The sequence below is a fragment of the Topomyia yanbarensis genome, chromosome 1 (assembly GCF_030247195.1).
Source record: "Topomyia yanbarensis strain Yona2022 chromosome 1, ASM3024719v1, whole genome shotgun sequence".
Lineage (NCBI taxonomy): Eukaryota > Metazoa > Arthropoda > Insecta > Diptera > Culicidae > Topomyia > Topomyia yanbarensis.
In genome coordinates, this window is record NC_080670.1 from 119,948,644 (window position 1) to 119,971,106 (window position 22,463).

The following is a 22,463-nucleotide window of genomic DNA, read 5'->3' on the forward strand; positions in this document are numbered from 1 at the left end:
AGGCGGAAGCATAATCTAGCTTCTTTAACTATTTCATATCGTCTCTCTGGCGGTGAGTTTTTAAACTTTTCACAATTCTCTAGATTGTGATCTAATGTGCAGGTTACGCATTTCCTTTGGGATTGATTTCTTATCCCATAATAATTTTTTGCCTGATCTTGATGCAGGTGAACTGTCTTCTCGTCATTGTATGATCTCGATTTTGCCTGTGATGTTGCCCCATATATTCTGGCCGTAGGCTTTAACCAATTGCTCAGATCTGTTACCGTAGGCGTACAGTTCCTCAGAGCATTGGTCTGTGAAGTCTCTACCCACTTTAATTGTAGATTGAACGGTAATTTTTTAACCGTATCGTCTATTAATCTGTAATCGTTGAGGTAGCCCGTTGCTTCTAAGGCAGTCATATTATTGACTAAGTTTTCGAGGGCGTCAGAAATTTCCACAACGTCTCTTTTGGCTTTATATAGCTCACTGACTAATTCATCGTAGACTATTTTGGGAGAGCCAAACACCTCACCAAGTTTGTCCATAATTTCCTCTACATTTTCTGGGTCCAACATAAGTTGTTGAACACACTTTAAAGCTCTATTCTGCAGTACTCTCTGGAGTCTAGTTAGGTTTTCTAAGTTAGTAAATCGACCTTCTCTTGTGGTCTCTTCAAAAATCCTTCTAAGCTTAGGCCATTCTCTGGCATTTCCACTAAACTTGGGCAAGGCTACTAGCGCTTGCCTTTTCAAGTATATACTCCAGTCAGACGAGTGTTCTGCTTTACTCGTATTCTGATTGGATTTCACAAGAGACACGTCATATTCCTCTCGTGCATTTGCATTCTATCATAGCTCTGTTATTGGCATCTTGTTGAAGTGCATTAGTTTTTACCCCTAAACATTCAAAGTTTTTCTTCAGCTCATCGAAATCATTGTTACGTTGCTGGCACTTCACACAATACCAGGATTCTGTTCGTGCTGGTCGTTTATCCAAGATAGATGAAACCATCTATCACAATCGGAGCAGGTTATCATCTCGACCATTACCCGATCTTTCTTTGTACAAAGCCGACAATGGCCACCGCCATACGAATTTCATATTTACTTAGAAGTATTTATCAATCGATCTCTAACAATCTTTCCAATTATAGAGAAAGAACTCAAATAATCTATTTTAAGTAGTTGAAAACTATTCAAAATACTTTTAATAAAATTTTAAGGAAGATTGTGCTCCGCTCCTCTCTGGAGCCACCAAAATGTCGTTGGGATTTAGAACCGACTTGGTTCTAGCTTAGAAACGACGTATTACCGAGCTTCGCACACTTCCTGATTTAGAATTGAAATGATTAAAAAGAATTTTTAAAAATTTCTTTTACCCGGAGGATAAACAAGTAAATTCATAAGCCGGAAGTACGACCTATGCAATTTACGGTTTCCTTATCGGGAGCTGAACCTAATTGGAAAGAGAATAGAAAAAAATGGGTTAGTCGATAAAGGATACTTCTCTGTGCTTGTAGACTTCAAAGGACTTCTTTTCGCAACGAATCAGCTTTGGTTAACAACTCACTCTGCTTTGAATAAACGACTGATAAACGACTGATTTATTTTCAAATTCTTAAAACTATATATACAAATTCCTAATCTAACTATTCACCTACCTACTTAGTCCTAGCTATCCACCCTTCTCGCTCACTCTTACCGTGATGTGTTTTTTATTCCCTTCCGCCGTCCATTCGGTACGGCCGACAAATTATGTTCCTACCTGCTAGACTGTTTTATCAGGAATCAGAATATATTGGCTCAAAAGGCACGTTCCCCGTACATAGTCGGGGATTTGTGCCTAGAATAGACTGTTTTAGGGTGGGTAAACAATTCAAATCCTAAACCCTTTGCGCTGGTAAACAAATCAATTCTATATCTTTCGGCGCGGGTAAAATTATCTATTTGGTATCGGTCTAGACCGGATACCTTTATGTTGGATTTTCCCATGACCGTCGCTAGATCACTTTTATTATTATTTTTTTCATATACAACCTTCGTGTCGGTACTTGCGCCTCGCCGGGATCGACTACGTACACAATGCTGTATTATTTTGGCAACCGTCTGAGAGTTTTATTACTATCGTCTTTTCTAGACGATAATTGCTTTCTTCGCATTTCCTCATGGTCCTTGCCAAGTAACTTACTATCTTAAATTTCACCAGTTACCTGGAGTCTCGTCCCTGGTGAAAGCTTAGACCACCGTATGAATGGTGCAATTAATGCAGCTTGGGACACGAGTGTCGATGAGTAATTACGGCTATCATGAGGCCTTTTGTTATTGTTGGGTAATTCGCCCACTCTCAATATAGTGCTCCCTTGAGCAATTTACTGGTTGATACATGAAGGCTTTCAGCGAACTTGAAACGTATGCATATATGTACCGTGAAGCGATCCTGAGCTCGACATGTATTTTCAAAATAAAAAAAAAGTTTCAAAATCCATTGAGTAGATGCTTCATTCCCAAAAAAGTGCTCAATTTTAGGCCTCGCGAGTAGAAGACCCCCTTAAGTAAAATTTACAATAGACATAAACCAAACTTGGCCACCGGAAAACTGTTCCTGAAAACTGTTTTCTGAGTAATTGAACTGCATTATTAAAGTTATCTTATAACCATTTATACTTATATTTTTGGTTCATTGGAAACTGATCACACATTTGTTAGGAACGCGGTTGGAATTTCACTTTTTCGCGAACGCGGCATGTTCTATATAAGTTTTTTTACGAAATCATGCATCTGTCGAGCAGGTATATGAAAATCATAGGCATTCTGAAGTAAATATGTCAAAAAACCTCACAAGTATGTTATGGTCCGCGCGAGGTTCATGCTGAAAGGATAATCACCATTTTGACTTGCCATATTGGCCTGCTGGATAGATTGATATCGATTTTATTCATAATTATTTTTATTTTAGGCTACATCTTCCCCGCAGCACCCCATGAACTTCCAATCAGATGTTATAAGCTTACGATGTCACTTCTTGCAAGCTCTACATTGCATTGTAGTGTCACGAAATTCGTTATGCATTACACCGCCATCCGCAATTTCAAACACTTTAGCGCAAAATTTACGGGATCCATTGCAGAAATTTGGGCACGTAACCAATCAACTACGGAAAAATATCAAGATTATGAAATCTTGCGGACTATCTTACGACAAACTACTTAGAAGTTCTTTTGACGCCGATCCGTGTTCTTTGGAGTATCTTACCAGGTAAGTATTTCTTCTGTTCAATCAGCTTTACTATTGCAAGTGTTAAGAATGTGATTAAATACGCTCATTAAGGGGGTGCTCAGTTTTTCGATTTTTCGAGTTTTTCATCAAATTAAAGCTATACAAGCCGATTAAACTCTGAAAATTATTCCGAGGCCCAGAGATTCGAGGCATATATTCCAATCTATTCAGCTCGACGAATTGAGACAATGTCTGTATATGCATTACGGTGACAATATAAAGTCAACGTTTGGAATCACTAATGCACAGCGTCGTTCCAAATAATTATAAAATGGCACTGTATAAATTTGGGTGAAATCGGTTAATCTCTTCCCTAAAGAGCTTAAAGTGTGTCATGACATTTTAACCACAATATATGAGGAATCACACGCAGTTTACAAAAGCGCCGTTTTAGGTCGTTGTAATCATGCGTGCAGATATCTTCGAAAGAGTTAACGGGGGCGTCGGGTGTAGTGGGTAAAAAACGACTTCTTTATATTCGCTTAATAGTTAGTATTGAACCTCTAGAATAGTCTCCCGCAATCTCGGTGTCTACGCTAATCTATCAGCAACTGTCACACTTAAGGCGAAAGGTTACAGGATCGGCTGCGGCGCTTTCTCGAATTTTTAAAACTTTTACGCAAAAGATATCAACAATCCCTCTCGTGTAAAGTTGCGCAAGGAATAAGGCTATTTTTTGGTATAACTAAAATTTTAAAATTTTGATGATTTCTCACGGCTAGCATTTTCTAGTTCGAACCAAAATATCGCAGATATTTTATTCAAAAGTTCCCCATATTATTGCATAGGATTATAGCTTGCTTTGTGTAGAATTTTTCGTTCGCTTACATTACATAGCTACGATGCTTCGTTTTTGAGTTATTCATATTTTAGTAAAGTTGATGAAATACCCATATTTGCAGTCGCATTTTTACCAAATGCCGTATGTCCATTCTAACTTCAGTGAAAATGAATACAAAGCGCACGCGCATGCATGATGTCGGTTTTGTGCCAGACCGGACTAAGCGATACTACATTGATACAGAGTGTGCATTCTTTACGGTATTATTCGCAATGGATTCATTTCATAATTCATGCTAATGATAATATTTTTCAAATCTGGCGCAAATGAAATGTAGCTGAAGAAGAAATTTTTGATTCAATCCTATCATTATCTCTTCTTTTAAGGTTGGCTAATTAGTCCGGTCTGACTTGACACCGATCATACAGCACAATGGTGCAACAGGTAAGAAATCACAAATATCGGTTAGCCGCATGCTACCGCATGGTTGTTTATGCAGAGCCACGTGTTTCCCCATTGATGATTTCTATAGTCTGACTGTTGATTTGAATATTTCATTCTTTCCGATATGTTATTATAGTTACTAAACTGCCTGGGCGTTCAATAGTAAGGAATGCCGTTGGGGTGGAGCTTTCATACTGCATTGACAGCAACTTTTCGTTCTTGAGAGGTGAAAATTTGGTTACCCACCCACTAATGAAGAATAAATAGACGATAAACTGCTTGCCGGGGAAATAAATGCACAATTCAAATGTTTATATTTATCAGGCTTATGATGTCAACTTGTGAGAATTATTGGTACATAAATTAGTGATTCTCCATTATATGTTCTTCCAAGACTCCCTGCTGAAATATGCTTTCTAAAATGTGATGTTGTTTAAATGTTTGGGAGAAAAATTCTTCACTCTATGTTTGAATGAAGAATTTTTCTCCCAAACATTTACACAAAATCACATTTTGGAAAGCATTTTTTAGCATTGTATGCATATGTAGCATTAGTCGTTTGTTTAATCGAAATCGAGAGAAATTTTAAAACTGGTTGAAGTTATCAAACATCCGTGTTTTTGCAGATATATGTTTCCCTACAGCTTATTTATATTTTTGGGTGATGAATTCGTTATAGTTCTTATTGCTGGCTTGAACATTTCGAATAGAAATTCGTTCAGTTTACTCTTCGTATAAAATAATGAGGGAGCTGGATTGTTGCTAGAACTGGTCGATCACATTGCTGAATACCGCCTTCAAAGTGTTCACCGCCGCCCATAGAGAAAAATGGGAAATACGGAGCAGATTTTACTGGGGCATACATCTCAATAAAAGAAATATCAAGTTCTTTTGAAACTCAGAAAGGACTACGGTAAAGTAATGGGGCCTCTTATTTACTGTTTAATATCTTTTGGAATAAATGCGGTAATACATGGTAATAAATGCGTCAAAGACAAAATATGTACACGAGAGCAAGAGGTTCGTAGGAAGCAACATTACACCTTATGCTCATATGCTCCGTTCTAAACCAAGAGGTGTGATATAGGATCATGTCAGTCATCATTTTAGCACTCTAATAACCGGACCTCGAAAGCGGAATTTCTATCTCGTTATATCCTAGCAGTTTAGAAAATATTACAAACTACTATTTTTTGGCTATCTAGACTACTGTATTACTACTACTGCATTTATATTCGACCAAAGTTGAATTTTCTACGACTAAAAGAGTCGGTGCAAGTACTACAAAACACTGAAAAATACAATTATGTGGAAGAATTTAAATCTATCGTGAATAGCCATGAATGACCTTAAATTATTTGTATGTGGGCAAAAAATTTCTGGAAGACCGTTGATAGTTTCTCATGGAAGGGACAAAATTATCTTCAAAATACAATATAGAAAACTTATCTTCACCGGATTTATTATGAAATTAGTATGTTGAGTGAGACATTTCTAGACTTTTGCTTATAGTTTTAACTCAATAAGTTATTATATCTTCATGTATAGTTCAGAAAATTTTCTTATTTTCAATTCAGATTTGTGATTTGGCCGAGTCTCATATTCCAATCGACTCAGATTAACGAATTAGGACAATGTCTAAATGTGTATGTGTGTGTTTTTTTGTTTTTGTTTTTTGAGGACAGCAAAAAACTTCCAAAAAAGCCCTGAGGCTGAAAAAAAATATATTAAACTCTATTGTCTCAGGGAGCTGGTTTGTGTTGCCACCCGACTCGCCAAAAACCACTGCTGCCACCTTTGCCCAAAACCTGAGTCCTCCACGGCACTACCTTACGGCAATACTTCCGGAGAGGGTTTATATGTGCATAACACCCACTCTAACTCCACTACTTAGCAGTTAGTTCCTTTAGTAGGGTTACATTACTAGTCCTTGACGGTGATGTGTTCTTCACCATCCACACAGGCTGGCAATTTCTGCATAACAGTCGGAAAGCTAGCTGTGGGTCGCAGCTAGCTGTGGGTCGTGTCTTCGTAGGGGAAGTGCTCTTTCCCTACGAAGACAATCTGGGAGGCAAACTTCAGAATGTCTAATTTAGCTAGCCCTTCTGCTTCCTTGTGCCAATTAGCACCGAAATTTTTTTCTCGTACCATTCAGCACCACTTACTCTTTCAGCTCCCGACTTGTTCGCAAACTACTCGGTCCAGTCCCCAACGTTGGATCTGGCCTACTCCGAAGGAGAATTCCTAGGTGAGAGAGGTTCCAATACGAGCGGTAGATTTCTCCCTATACCGATGTTCGTTTCCGTGAGCCAATTAGCTCCCTGCTTTGTTCCGATCTACTAGACCTAGCCTACTCTACGGGCCAGTCAGTAGGTGCTAAAGTCCACTCAGTGGAGTGGAGCGTAGCTTCCAGTTAAATGGCGCCCCAATGACCCACTGATAGCTATTCGACGCTGTCTACTCGGTCTGATCCCCGGCTGTGCATCTACCCTACTCACGAGCTATACGGTAGGGTGTTGAGGTCGATCCGGCGATTCCGATTAAGCCTGATGTCCGGTTCACTGGCGCCCAGATGACTCGAACCCGGTTCTACGTCGCTTACTACTCAACTAGTCCCCAGCGGTGGACCTAATCTACACCGACGGAAAGTTCCCCGGCGGCGGAATATCTCTCGAATCCTAAGTTGTGGTTTCACTCGACTTTCTAGTCAAGGGCGCTACTTTGTTGGTCCATTCGTCACTTCTTCTGCATCTCGGAGAGTATACTAGTAATCACTCTGTTGACAGCGTCCCAGGTATGCTCGTCGTGGCTTATCTCTTCGACGATACTGTCAACTATCACACCCTACGAAAACTTCTTCGAACGTAGACCACGTGTTCCGGTGTCTCTGCAGGTTCACGCACTCCGGACAAAGGAGTGACGAAGCATATCCAAACCAATGCAAGTAATTCCGTAAGCTTCCATACCCGTACAAAATCCACATCAAATGGAAGTTCACCTCTCCATGTTTCTCATGCACTCGAGCTGTTACATTTGTTATGAGTCCTCAGCCATAGTGATGCAGATGGGGATCATGCCGGCGATAACGCATACGGCGTTATCGCCGGCATGATGTTCTGTAATCACTCGTACGGCCATCAGATGGAATTTCCTGTTCAGCTTTTCACAGTTCCGCTTGATTTTCAGCGCAGCACCCCAGGCAGGAACCTCATATCGAAGTATCGATGACGAAACAGTAGATAGCATACGTCTCGTGATGCTTCTCGGGTAGCCGACATTTGGCATGATTCTCGGTGTCTTCACCGACTTTTCACAGGCGTAGTCGACGTGGTTGTTGAAATTCAGCCGGTCGTCGGTTGTCACTCAAAATTGCTACAGTGCACGCTTCGATGCAATCACGTGCCCTCCAACGTCGATCTGAATCCGCTGAATCGCTTTGACGTTACGGACCAACAACTTGTGGTGAGTTATTTGCAGCTTGACTCCATTCATCCAGCTCTCGATCGCGTCTATTGTCTCCGTCAACGAAAACTCCACTTCTTCAAGTGTCTCACCCATCACCGTTAGTTACATGTCATCCGCGAAATCCATACAGAAAAAAATATTTTGTGATTTTAAGTTTATTTTCATGCACATATTTGGAGCATGAATATTAATGTAAAATTAAGTTCCACCACAAATACACACTTGTCGTGCTTCCTTCAACGAATTTTATTGTAATTTTACACGTGGTTTGAAAATTACAGTTTCTTTAAACGGAAAACCAATGCACTTCAATGGATTTTTACTCGAATATTGCTGAATGACATGTAATATTACACGAATGAACGTGTAAAATTGTATGCTTTTTGATGCTCCAATTGAGTGCATTGATTTTAGCGCAATGTTAAATAAAATTTTTGATTCAATCTTTGTATGTCTACATTCGTATTGATTTACATGTCGTTTAAATTTCATTCATTGGTGTGTAGGAAACTAATGCACTGGGCATTTAATGTGCGTGGGGAATACGCATGATCTTGTCTGAGTAAAGTGATGCTCATTGAATCATGTATGAGGGTTGAGTATTGACAGTTCGCGAGAAGAAACAGAAGCCAGCTACTAGTTCTAGTAATTAGTGTAAAAATTAGCGTCGTGGGAAGTATATTCGACATACAAAGCACATACGTTTTAGGTATTTCGGTAGTGTTTATTTTATGCCGTTTAAAATACGCTTTAGTTAGCTTAAAAATGCGCGTGAATAACAAAACAATTGGCCCCTTATTCAATTGTTCGCCGAGAATGAAACCAATGCATAATTGTCGTTTTATAACACCGATATTAAGAAACCTTCAATTACATAGATATTGCGATATCTATTTCAACAAATGTCTCGAAACGCTAAAGGTAATCGCTTTTCATGATATTGTATTGTTTTTGAAATGTCGTGTTTCGCCGGAATAAAGAAACAAGGAATAATAAAATCGGTCCCATACCGTTTGATACAATTAAGCATAAGCAACACTCCCGACTGTCGGCAATGCGCAGCTGTAGTTGCTTTTTTTCACAAACCGAGAATTTCAAAAGTAATTCAACAAACGATAAATCTATCATAAATTCTTGGCAGCCGGCTGCCCAGAGCAAAGAATACATGATAACCTCTGAGAGTTGCATAGATCGTATCACTTATCAAGGTGAATTCAGATTTATGTAACTATTTATCCCATCCTACTAACAAAAACTCCTTCCCGTGACAAACATGGAGATACAGAGGTATACACGGTCTCCATAACAACGTTTATTACACTAACATTCCTTTCCCCGATAACTGTAAGGACGTGGCCGGCGCCGTTATTGGCATTTCAGTGTATAGAACGTTCGAAACGAAACGAATGGATAGCTACTCCCAGGCCCCATTCGTTGATTCTCTGTGCAATTTCGCTTGTTCTAGTCAATCACGGAGTAGCAACTACGAATTGTACGGTCATCATGCTCATGCTCATGCTCAATCTTTGTATGTTTACATTCGTATTGATTTACATGTCGTTTAAATTTCATTATTTTTTGTGTGCACGATTTTCATTTTCCTGGGCAGCCGCAGAGTTATGACATCGTACATCCCGTTCCAAAGAGTTGGACCAAGAATGGAGCCTTGAGGAACGCACGCTGTGACTGGCATTGACTTCTGCCCTTCACTCATCTCGCACAGTAGCACTCTGCTCTAGAAGTAGCTCTTCAGGATCTGGCATAGATAGTTGGGAACCCTCATTCTGTGCAGCGCTGCAGCAATGGCTGTCCAGTTGGCGCTGTTAAATGCATTCTTAACATCTATCGTGACCACAGCCCAGTATCGATATCGTCTTCACGTTTGTTTAGATGCCTTCTCACCACTGTTAAACATTGTCTGAATTGCATCCACTGTTGACGCTTCTTGCGCAATCCGAGCTACCTCTTAGTTAATCCGCGCTTCCCCTCCGTGCATTTCATCAACCTGTTAAGGATGTTTCTTTCCAGGAATTTTCCGAGTGTATCCAGCAGACATAAGAGGCTGGATCGCCCGGTGGCTTCCCTGGCTTCGGCTGCAGTACCAGCTTCTATACCTTTATTTAAACACTTCTGCAGCACCATCCTGAACATGTCCGGATATGCCAGGATCGCAGCATTCAGCGCCACGTTTTGTATTCTATCTGGACCGGGGGCTTTCTTTGATTTCAAACACATCGATGCTTTGTCGAGCTCATCGTTACTTACCGATCGTTCGTGTGTGCTCCTTCTTCTTCGCCGTACGGTGTTGGTGGCCAGATAGTTGGATCGTGCTTCGGGAAGAGACCCTCGATAATTATATTCAGCTTACTCGGGCACATTTTGGCTGGCGTCGTCAAACCCTTCATTTTCGCCTTCACTACTCGGTACGCGTCGCCCCAGGGATTAGCATCTACTTCTCGTCACAGCTCTTTGGGGCAATCTGATTTTTTTAAGTCTGGTCTCCCATTTTAAAGCGGCCCTAGCTTCCCGAAACGCTGCCTTGCGCTCTGCTCTATCTGACTCCGATAATGCTCTCTGAGCTCGCATTCTGGCTCTAAGACAAGCAGCGCGTAGCGTACTAAACGTTTCGTTCTACCAATAAGCTGGACTCCTTCTATTACATGGTTCCAATTTTCGCGGCATTGTGGCGTTACAAGCCGCCACAATCCTTCTTGTAAGATTAGCCGTAACCACGTTTTCGGTCCAGCCTTTCGACCGGAATGCCTCAACGAAGAGGTCTTTGTTTAAGGCATTCGTCTTCCGCTTTCGCTCACCATGCTACAGCAGACTTCCGTTGATCAATACGGCAGCGAATCGCCTGGTGGTCGCTATGCGTATATGTTTCACATACTCTCAAATCCATGTTCGCCGTCAACGAAGGACTACAGATACCCCCTCTTGTGTTGTTTACTCTCCACGCCCCAGGCGTTGAAGTAACCACCAATGACTACCGGCTTCCGACCGATCAACTACTCGGTTAACTGCTCCAGCATTAGGCTGAACTGCTTTACTGTCCACCTTGGAGGAGCGTAATAGCTACACACGAAGACGCCGTTGATTTTGGCGATCACGAAGTCCTCATATGAGCGTTCTACCACTTCTTGAATGGGGAATCTGCCCATAACTTTTATCACAGCCGTTCTCGATCTATTCGCCACCTATCTTCCGTTATTAGGGAGGACTTGGTACGGGTCTGCAATCAAAGTGACATCACACATATTTTCTGTCGTAGACTTCCAGAGCAGTTGCTGTGCGACGTCACAGTGATTTAGATTTATCTGGGTTATCTCAATTACCATCATGTGTGTCTCACGAATGAAAATTTGAACTTTGGGCTGGACACCTGCATTTAACTTTTGCGCAAGCTGCTGGTAAACATCACTGGTTGCTTTTTTCTAGTATCTGGTCATTGAAATAGCATCCTTAGTCATGTTTCCATTTTATATATTTATAGAGTAAGTGCATTTGGATTAGGTGGAATTTCTATATACTTCGACTATGTGGAATTCCGGGCAGTTTAGGGGGTTCATCCCATTCTCAAGAACGTTGACGTTACTATCTCTGTACCGCTGTTGCGTGTTCTTACTGTAGTGGCTGCTCGCAAAAACTGGCAAAAAGTTGGGAGGGCAACGGTGAGACCTAATTAACCACTAGACGCTTTTCAGACAATCTTTGTTGCAACTTGGTTAATATTGTTAGTTGTGATGAAAATCGGAGTCTTTCGGCCATAACAGCAATTTACTGCCAGATCATATACTTTTTCCGGCAAACTTGTCTACAAAAACAATGTTATACTTTTTTAGAATAACTCTGTGATCGTTGCAACCTAAAGTTTCTGCTCAGGAAGATGTTTAAAGTCAAATTTGACATACGTTTTATCGCCCTTTCAGATGCATTTATTGACTTTGTTCAGATTCTGATCATATATCTTTCAGACTCGATTATTTTGGTTTTTAAAATTTCTTTTATCCGGAGGGAAATCTAGTAGGTCATAAGCCGGAAGTACGACTTATGATGACTACGGTTTTCCTAGCGGGTTGTACCTTGGAAAGGAGAAAAAAGAAATAGATTATATGATAAAGGATACTTCTCTAACAACTCCTCTGTTGGTCTGCTGGGCGCTGGGACCTCCTCAACTGCGAATCACGACAAAGGAAGAACGTGTCATCGGTTTCTACTTAGAAAAAAAACGACTCAACCACTGCTATGGGAAAAAGCGACTGAACGACTAATTTAATTTCATATTCTTAAAACTATATATACAAATTCCTAATCTAACTATTCACCTACCTACTTAGTTCTAGCTATCCACCCTTCTCGCTCACTCCTACCGTGATGTGTTTTTTATTCCCTTCCGCCGTCCATTCGGTACGGCCGGCAAATTATGTTCCTGCCTTCTAGACTGTTTTAGGGTGGCTAAACAATTCAAATCCTAAACCCTTTGCGCTGGTAAACAAATCAATTCTATATCTTTCGGCGCGGGTAAAATTATCTATTTGGTATCGGTCTAGGCCGGATACCTTTATGTTAGATTTTTTTTTCCCATGACCGTCGCTAGATCACTTTATTATTTTTTTTTCTTTTACGGCCTTCGTGGCGGTACTTGCGCCTCGCCGGGATCGCCTACGTACACAATGCTGTGTTATTTTGGCAACCGTCTGAGAGTTTTATTACTATCGTCCCTTCTAGACGATAATTGCTTTCTTCGCATTTCCTCATGGTCCTTGCCAAGTAACTTACTATCATAAATTTCACCAGTTACCTGGAGTCTCGTCCCTGGTGGAAGCTTAGATCACCGTATGAATGGTGCAATTAATGCAGCTTGGGACACGAGCGTCGATGAGTAATTACGGCTATCATGAGGCCTTTTGTTATTATTGGGTAATTCGCCCACTCTCAATATAGTGCTTCCTTGAGCAATTTACTGGTTGATACATGAAGGCTTTCAGCCAACTTCAAACGTATGCATATATGTACCGTGAAGCGATCCTGAGCTCGACATTCCCGGCCCCGTAAATCTTCCTGAAGGTTTACTACTGTTTATGATCGAGCGACTGTCGCAGAATATAAAAATAGTTATACTTTTTTTCTTTGTCTAATTTGTTTGTTAATTATAATAATTTTAACTCGTTATTATTGTTTACAATGAGCTTTCTGTAATATTTCTAGACGTGGAAACAGATGACTTCTAGTTTTACATTGTGGTGCCGGATATACAAACATGGCTGTATTCTACAGACTTTTGATAGTCTAATACAGACGCGGCTAGACATCTACAGGATTTTACACTAGAATAACTGTATTTGAATATTTGATTTCTTTAGTTTAAATCTACTTTTATAGCAATGTTCCAAGATATAAAGGCTTTACATAACCATCTAAAGAATTCTACATACATTTTAATTATTCTTCTATAGTCACCTAAACATGTGGAATCCCTGATTGTAGCACAAGTTTTTTTTTCTTTTTTTTTAACTCGTATTAAATGAAAACAATTTTTTTTTCTTCAAACCTACATACTTCAACAATATATTTCTTATCAAATCTACATACTTCAAAATATGATACTTATCCATTCATTAATAAATATTCCAAATATATATAAATATAAATTCTACATACTTCAAATATGCTACTTATCAATCCTGTACTCATCACATATTTCAAAATAGGTTGATCTACATCTTGCTCTGTCAATCAGCTGGGGATACCTATCCATCTGACGAAGTCTTAATACTTAATTGAAACAGCAAAGTTTTATAATCTCTCTTTTAAATCAATAGGAATTTTCACGAAATTCGAATACGACTTCTTCTACAGTGAAAGAACGTATCTGTCAATTTTTCTTCTGCTAGCTCCTTTTGTATTTCACGTGACACATTCTGTCACGATTTTCTGGTAATTTTCTTGTTGATGAGAACTACCATTGTTGATGCTGTCATTGCTTCCGGTGCTGGAACATGTATGATACTGGTTCGTTATATCCCACTGCGGTACGATGAAATCTGGGCTGTAGTAGGGCAACTGATCTCAGTGGCCTTTGCGATGCTCTGAAGTCCAATAGTGATAAAAGACACATCTCTCCATTGTTCAATTTTGCGACAAACGTTGCCTGTTGTATTTGCCGGCGGCGCTTCAACATATCAAGCTTGTAGCGGTGAGGATACGGTTGAAGATTTAACGGATCACGCCACGGAAGATTCCATAATACCGTCCGGATGAATCTTCCCTGGACACGTTCAATTATTTGACTCCAAGTCAATTGGTACGGGCACCAAACTAGAGAGACGATCTCGACAATAGGATGTACAAGCGAGCAATATAAAGCATATATCGTGTTCATATTGGTGCGCCATTTATCCTGTTTCATCAGACTCGTGCCTATGTGGTCGATAAATACTCCATCCTGGACGACTCTGACCAACAATGAATTTGCCATACTGAGAACTGCTGCCGCAGTTACCATAGCTGTGAATATAGAAATTGGAGAAAAGCGAATGAATGGCATAATTATCTCATTTAATATATTACTTTTTCTCTGCTCTGCCTGAGAAATTCTCACAATTTCTCGTTTCATTTTAATTCGGTGATCTTTAAAAGTAGGATCAACGGATCCAAGTTCAGATGCATGCATTACACCATGCTCTGATTCCTGTCTATTCTTCGCCGATTTTGGGATTAAATCCTTTCCTTCAACGTCTAAAACTGCTAGTTCAGCAATCGCGTGTTCACAGATTGCCCCTAACTAACTACGCCTGCCATTCCTAAAATCGCATAGAAGGAAGTCAAAGATTGATCATTCACATCCTTCAATGTTTTATGGATTAGTGGTCGCAAACTGACAAACCACTCTGCTTGAATGAAGGTTGATCGCAACACTTCACTTGTAGGTGTCTTTTTAGACATATCGTCTATCTTGGCACAGAGAACTTTCTTTATAACTCTGTTCAACCTTTCCCAGACGGCTCTAAAATGTGGAGCTGCTGGAAGGTTGGAATTTTCAATCTCCGTCGGCTCTCCTCGTTTCACTGTTGAATTGAGATATTGGACAAGCCGCTCTAAATCTCTTTCGGCTTCAACGAAATTGGTTTCGATATTGCTGTAAAGCCGAGTTACTTTACCTCTATGCCACTTGAAACATAGGAAGAAGACATTGGTACTAATATTGCCTGCCAATTTAATATGTATCTCACGAGTAATTAAGCAATTGAAAATTACTCTCCATTTATTTTCTTTGACATTTCTAGCTTTTTGAAAATAGAAAGGTCCAAAATAATCGATTCCGCTATATTCAAACGGAAACGCGTTTAAATTAGTTCTTATAAGCGGGATATGAGTCATCCCTGGAACTGTTACATAAAAAGTCTTCAGAATACATCTGTATTCCAATTCACTTCGCGCTCTCATGACTCCAGTGTTGATGTCGATGAGGGGATATACTTTTTTTAAATAATAATTTTTGGGCATATAGTCCCTTATTTGCTTTATTTTTTCATCATTTTGGATGTCATATTTTAGCATCCTTTTCATTTCTTTCGCAAATGCTTCTATTTGAACATTTACCATCTGTGCGCGTGACGGCGAACTAATCGACTCGAAAATCATTACTTGGATTTCGTATACATCACGCTCTTTGTCGGTACGGCATCTCTGCCATAAAAATCGTTGAACTTGCTGATCAACCGATTTTATATGGCCTTGGTGGAACATTTTCTTAATGTCTCCACAAACCGCCACCTTCAATAATACTTCGTATAGAGAAGCATCTGGTCCCGACAATAAATTGGAGTTACACAATATACCTTAAACCCTTTGTGCCGCATCAAAATCTAATCTTAATTTTGGCGGAATGTTACTAAAATGAGGTATACAAAGTACTCGTTCAAACGGATACTCAATTTCCTCCTTATTCAATTCTCTAATGAATCTCTTTGATTCATTAAAGGATGCCATTGCCCATTCCTTTTTGTTAACATTCACATTTTGTTTCATTATGTTGAGTTTGTTCAAGGCATAACTCTTTGGAAATTTGAGATCATCATTTTTCCAAAGCTGTCCAATTTCATAAATGCTCTCCTTCTTTTGGAGAGAACTTCGAATTATTTCCTTTGAGCACTTAGGCTCTTTAGTTTCAGGCGTATTTGGAATTGCTGTAACTCCGAAATACCCTGTGGAAAGTAAACTTTTTACTATCTTCCTACTCTGAAAGGAAGGTTCGAGAGGTGATACTGTCCTCTCGTTTGTTCGCATCAACGTCTCGCGTATTTGCGTCAGCTCAGCCATTGCTTCACTGTTTCTATCTTGCGCTTGGAGTGTCACATTTTTCATCTCCAAGTCTTTTGCTCTTATCTTATTCTGAAAAGAGTTCACGATGGATAACAAATTCCTCTCATGAATTTTCAACAGTTCAGACATAGATTTGTTACCATCTAATGCTAATGCTTGAAGTGCAATATCATTCATCTTCAAGTCTTCCATCCCTTTCTTATTTAGAAAGGAGTTCACGAGGGATAATGTTTTCCTCTCGTTCTTCTGCATCAGCTCAATCATTATTTCGCTGTCTTGGATGGCCATTTTAAACATCTCAATGCCTTTCTTCAGCTTAACCTCTTCTTGGTTGCGCTGCTGGCATTTTACACAATACCAAACATCTGGTATTGCGGGTCGTTCATTCATCTTTACGCAACATTTATGAAAATATCTATCGCAATCGGAGCAGGTTATCATATCGACCATTGCTCGATCTTTCTTTGTACAAAGCCGACACTGGCCGTTGGGATTCGACACGAATTCCATATTTGCTTAGAAGTATTTATCAATCGATCTCTAACAATCTTTCCAATTGTAGAAAACGTAACTTAAATACTCAATTGAATAGTTGAAAACTATTCAAAATACTTTTAATAAAATTTTAAGGAAGATTGTGCTCCGCTCCTCTCTGGAGCCACCAAAATGTCGTTGGGATTTAGAACCGACTTGGTTCTAGCTTAGCAACGACGTGTTACTGAGCTTCGCACTTGCTTCCTTAACGGATTTGATAAAAGAATTTATTTTATTTTGGTTTTTAAAATTTCTTTTACCCGGAGGGAAATCTAGTAGGTCATAAGCTGGAAGTACGACTTATGATGACTACGGTTTTCCTAGCGGGTTGTACCTTGGAAAGGAGAAAAAAGAAATAGATTATATGATAAAGGATACTTCTCTACCAACTCCTCTGTTGGTCTGCTGGGCGCTGGGACCTCCTCAACTGCGAATCACGACAAAGGAAGAACGTGTCATCGGTTTCTACTTAGAAAAAAAACGACTCAACCACTGCTATGGGAAAAAGCGACTGAACGACTAATTTAATTTCATATTCTTAAAACTATATATACAAATTCCTAATCTAACTATTCACCTACCTACTTAGTTCTAGCTATCCACCCTTCTCGCTCACTCTTACCGTGATGTGTTTTTTATTCCCTTCCGCCGTCCATTCGGTACGGCCGGCAAATTATGTTCCTGCCTGCTAGACTGTTTTAGGGTGGGTAAACAATTCAAATCCTAAACCCTTTGCGCTGGTAAACAAATCAATTCTATATCTTTCGGCGCGGGTAAAATTATCTATTTGGTATCGGTCTAGGCCGGATACCTTTATGTTGGATTTTTTTCCCATGACCGTCGCTAGATCACTTTATTATTTTTTTTTCTTTTACGGCCTTCGTGGCGGTACTTGCACCTCGCCGGGATCGCCTACGTACACAATGCTGTGTTATTTTGCTGTGTCCCTTCTAGACGATAACTGCTTTCTTCGCATTTCCTCATGGTCCTTGCCAAGTAACTTACTATCATAAATTTCACCAGTTACCTGGAGTCTCGTCCCTGGTGGAAGCTTAGACCACCGTATGAATGGTGCAATTAATGCAGCTTGGGACACGAGCGTCGATGAGTAATTACGGCTATTATGAGGCCTTTTGTTATTATTGGGTAATTCGCCCACTCTCAATATAGTGCTTCCTTGAGCAATTTACTGGTTGATACATGAAGGCTTTCAGCCAACTTCAAACGTATGCATATATGTACCGTGAAGCGATCCTGAGCTCGATATGCTTGATAGCCGTATACTTAAAAAAAACTTTCCGCTATGCCCGAAAGTCCTTGAGTAGCTTTGAAAGTCTTTATGAAGTCCTGACACAGTTTTTTGAATCGACACGATGGCACCTTGGCAGCAGACAAACATTATTTGAAATCTGTTTGAACTGTACATATACGACCTATGATCGCAAATCAGTCCCATAAAGATAGGAAATCTCATAGTAAACGGGATAAATATGCTCTAATGGGAAGTTTAGAGGTTTGGATATTGTGATCATCATACTCGGGTTTTCATTTCTTGTGTGCAGATCTCGATCACGAGATCTCAAGAGAATTATAATTGTAAGCAGATTGCAGTCAAAAGCTTCCGGAAATGACTGCAAAGAGCACTGTACCCGATAAGAAGACGCATAACGATTCTACATTCGTATAGCTTCAGATTTTTTTGTAATTTTTTTGAATTATGTTAGGAAAATTTTGTTAAAAAATCAGAGTGGATATCAGTATTCATATTGCCATTTTAACAGGCCGCCTGCTAAAAAGTTACCTTGCTTCAGTTGTTAAAAGTTATTTTTTTTTTGAAAATCCAAAACTCAAGCATCTTCAACTAAAAAGTTTACAACGGATCAAAAAACAAAAAGTCAATAAAAAAGTACAATGAACTGAACTCAAAATGTGGAAAATTCCTTTAAAATTTAGTTTTTTTTTTCTGAATTTGCGTAATGAGATCTAAATATTTACGAAATGTATTATTTCTGTTTCTATCTCGTCAGAATGTGGTAATGGAATATGGCCCACTGGCGACGTAAATTATAGTGCTTTAAAAAATCTGGATGGTCTTTGCTATCTTGGCTATTCTTTATGATATTTTTTTCCTCCAATGGGCTTCAAGCTTAAAAAAATCAATTTTTAAATTTCATTTTATGATATCTTTTTTTTCATGACAATATGCGAATTGTGACCTAGATATTCACTTAAAAATACTTTTTCAATTTATAAAAAATCTCTATAGTAAAGGAGATGATGGATTTATAAGAAAAATGAACCATACAAAAACTTCTGAACAACTTCTGAGCAACTCCGAGAATTAAGTAGAACATCGTCTTTCTGCAGGAAAAAAATTAATAACAATTATCGAGGTTTGTGAATGGTTCAAATTAAATTTAGAAAACATAGTTAGGAAAGATTTTTTTTCTCGTAAACCAGTACTATTTATAGCGACTGAACAATCCGGGTATTTGATGCGAACCATGGTTGAATGCATTAGAGATTTCCAGGGAGCCACCTTCCGGTCACGCTTCACACACATATTTCCCACGATTGCATATCCCATCGAAAGCAACGCTTTCTCCAAAAGTCGACGACGCCTTGCAAGTTGTCTACTGATCACACTAGCGAGTCTCTCCTGTGCCCAAAAGCCTTCCGATGTAAGCATGCGTGTATGGATCTGTGATCGACGCTGGCTACTGTTGGGCGCTGCTGGCGACGGAAATGGAGATCGCATTCATCAAACCTCAACAAACGACTTCGGTTTTTTCTGAACATTGACGGAGCGTTTGATATGCAGTTTCCTTAAAAGTTCTGTCAGAGAAACTTCACCGAATTTTTTTTTTACCCAAGTTGAACTACTCTTTAACCAACTCTGTTGCGTGAAAACCGTATGAACTTTGCCCATGGCTCTTCATCGACGTTGAGATTTAGCTACTCGTGTCTTCCTAAAGGTTCATGTCTTAGTCCATTTCTGTACAATATTCATGTCAGCAGTATTGGTGATTGCTTGGCAAACAATTGACATTGTGCAACATTGAGGCAAATTGCAGAAGATGGCGTTGTGTAGGCACGAACCGCAATGATATACAAAAGCCACTCCAAGACAATTTATAGGTCTGGGCTGTTGACTTGGGCATCAAATTTTTGGCGAAAAAGACAGAGATGGTTATTCTCACGAGAAAAAATGTCGGCAGTTTCGGTGTTTACGTGTAGCTTTTGGCTGCATGTATTCTACTCACACGACGAGCTTTGATGTAATAGCTGGAGTGCCTACTCTTTTCGAACGATTCTGTGAGCTCTCACTCTGATTTCTGATACTCAGTGAAGTTATGAATTCGCCCGTAATCACAACATCGAAGTATTGCACAGTTCAGAAGTGGCAAATGTCCCCCTTCAATGACTATTTAACGCTACGTAGTCCATCAATACTAAATTCTGCTTAAATTATACCATTGCAGCTTAAAAACTCAAAAATTGTTTTTAATCTAACCAATAACCATCTCACACATGGGATCCCTGATCATCTGCGATCGTCGATTACAAATTTCAAAAAGTTGTGATATTCTCAACTTTTCTTTATCATTTTCATAGTAAAAAAACGAAAATGCGGCTGAAAATTTTTTGTATGGAGCAGATTTTGAGATATTGCGAAAAAACCCATTTTTGTATTTTTAAAAATTGGCTCTTCACTTCATCACAAATATCTCCAGTTGTAATCTACCGATTTTAATGATTTTTATTATCATTTGATCGACAATTGCAATACCTATCGATTATTCCTACAACATTTTTTGGTCACTAATACAATTAGGTCTTTATTCAGTTATTAATTAAAAAATAACTGCCATTTTCTGCAAAATTTTGGATTTTCTTTTTATTTGACTGTGAATTATTCAAAGAAGTACGATTTTTGAAGTATTTTTGAAAAACTTACAAAAAGTCAATTCTTCAGAGTTTTGCCTTTCTCATATCGAAAGGTTATGGAATCGGTCGGAATTTCGACTTTTTAACCAAGGCGCGCAACGTTAAATCTCTTATATCATTCGACGAAGTTCGTCGAGGTCGGAAAATGTCTATGTGTGTGTATGTATGTATGTATGCATGTGTGCATGTGTCAAACAATCTCACTGAATTTTCTCAGAGATGGCTGGACCGATTTGTACAAGGAAAGGTACGATGCATGGGTCGCTATTAATTTTATTACTGATCCGATTTCCGGTTCCGGAGTTACGGATTGAAGAGTACGATCACACAGCAAATTCCCATATAAACTGGTACCAACATGATGTCCAAATGAAGCAATACATATTAAAATGTGTGCAACATTGTTTGGATTTGCGTGTCTAGACCATTGATGATCCATCGAAGTCGTATCACCAAATTTAGTCTCAAATGAACGGTGTTGTGTCCCCAAAAACTTTTTTAAAACTTTATTTCTATCCGACTTCCGGTTACGACTTCGATGGGTCTTCAATGATCTAGACACGCAAATCCAAGTAATGTTGCACACATTTTAATATGTATTGCTTCATTTGGACATCATGGTGGTATCAGCTTATAAGGGAATTTGATGTGTGATCGTACTCTTCAATCCGTAACTCCGGAACCGGAAATCAGATCAACAATAAAATCAATAGCCCATCTAGTACTTTTCCTTTGAGACTATATTTGTACAAATCGGTCCAGCCATCTCTTAGAAAAATCCGTGAGATTGTTTGACACATGCACACATACATACATACATACATACATACATACATACATACATACATACATACATACATACATACATACATACATACATACATACATACATACATACATACATACATACATACATACATACATACATACATACATACATACATACATACATACATACATACATACATACATACATACATACATACATACATACATACATACATACATACATACATACATACATACATACATACATAAATACATACAAACATACATACATACATACATACATACATACATACATACATACATACATACATACATACATACATACATACATACATACATACATACATACATACATACATACATACATACATACATACATACATACATACACACATACATACATACATACATACATACATACATACATACATACATACATACATACATACATACATACATACATACATACATACATACATACATACAAGACAGAAGAGTGAGTGTATAGGCGTATAAGTGGACTGCCTCATGCCAAGACGGGAGGGTCGTAGCGTAGTATGTTGGAACTAAGCTATCGATGCCTCATGGCGTGGCAGAGGAGTGATAGGGTGAGCATCCAAGTCAGTCTCACACTGCATGTTAAGGGTGAGCATAAAAGTCAGCCTCACAGGTTGGTAGAGGCTAGCACAAAAGTCAGCCTAGCAAGGAATGAAAAAGGTGAGCACAAAAGTCAGCCTCGCATGGTATGTCAGAAGTGGGGCCTAAGAAAAATGTCCCACATGGGATGCCAGAGGGAGTGACAAAGGTACAATAGAGTGGCACGATTGAGAGTGAATCAGGTGATAGGGTGAGCACCCAAGTCAGCCTCACATGTATGGGTAGGGCGAGCACAAAAGTAAGCCTAGCAAGGAATGAGT

General features: G+C 39.2%; 1 protein-coding gene across 1 annotated transcript in view; it reads left to right on the top strand.

Annotated features, from left to right (window-relative positions):
• LOC131682388 (integrator complex subunit 7) overlaps positions 1 to 22,463 on the top strand; it is a 1,467,711-nt gene that overhangs the window by 1,062,940 nt on the left and 382,308 nt on the right. Inside the window, exon 10 of the mRNA XM_058963863.1 lies at positions 2,941 to 3,239. Within this exon, the coding sequence (XP_058819846.1) occupies positions 2,941 to 3,239 (299 nt within the window). The remainder of the gene's footprint in view (positions 1 to 2,940; positions 3,240 to 22,463) is intronic.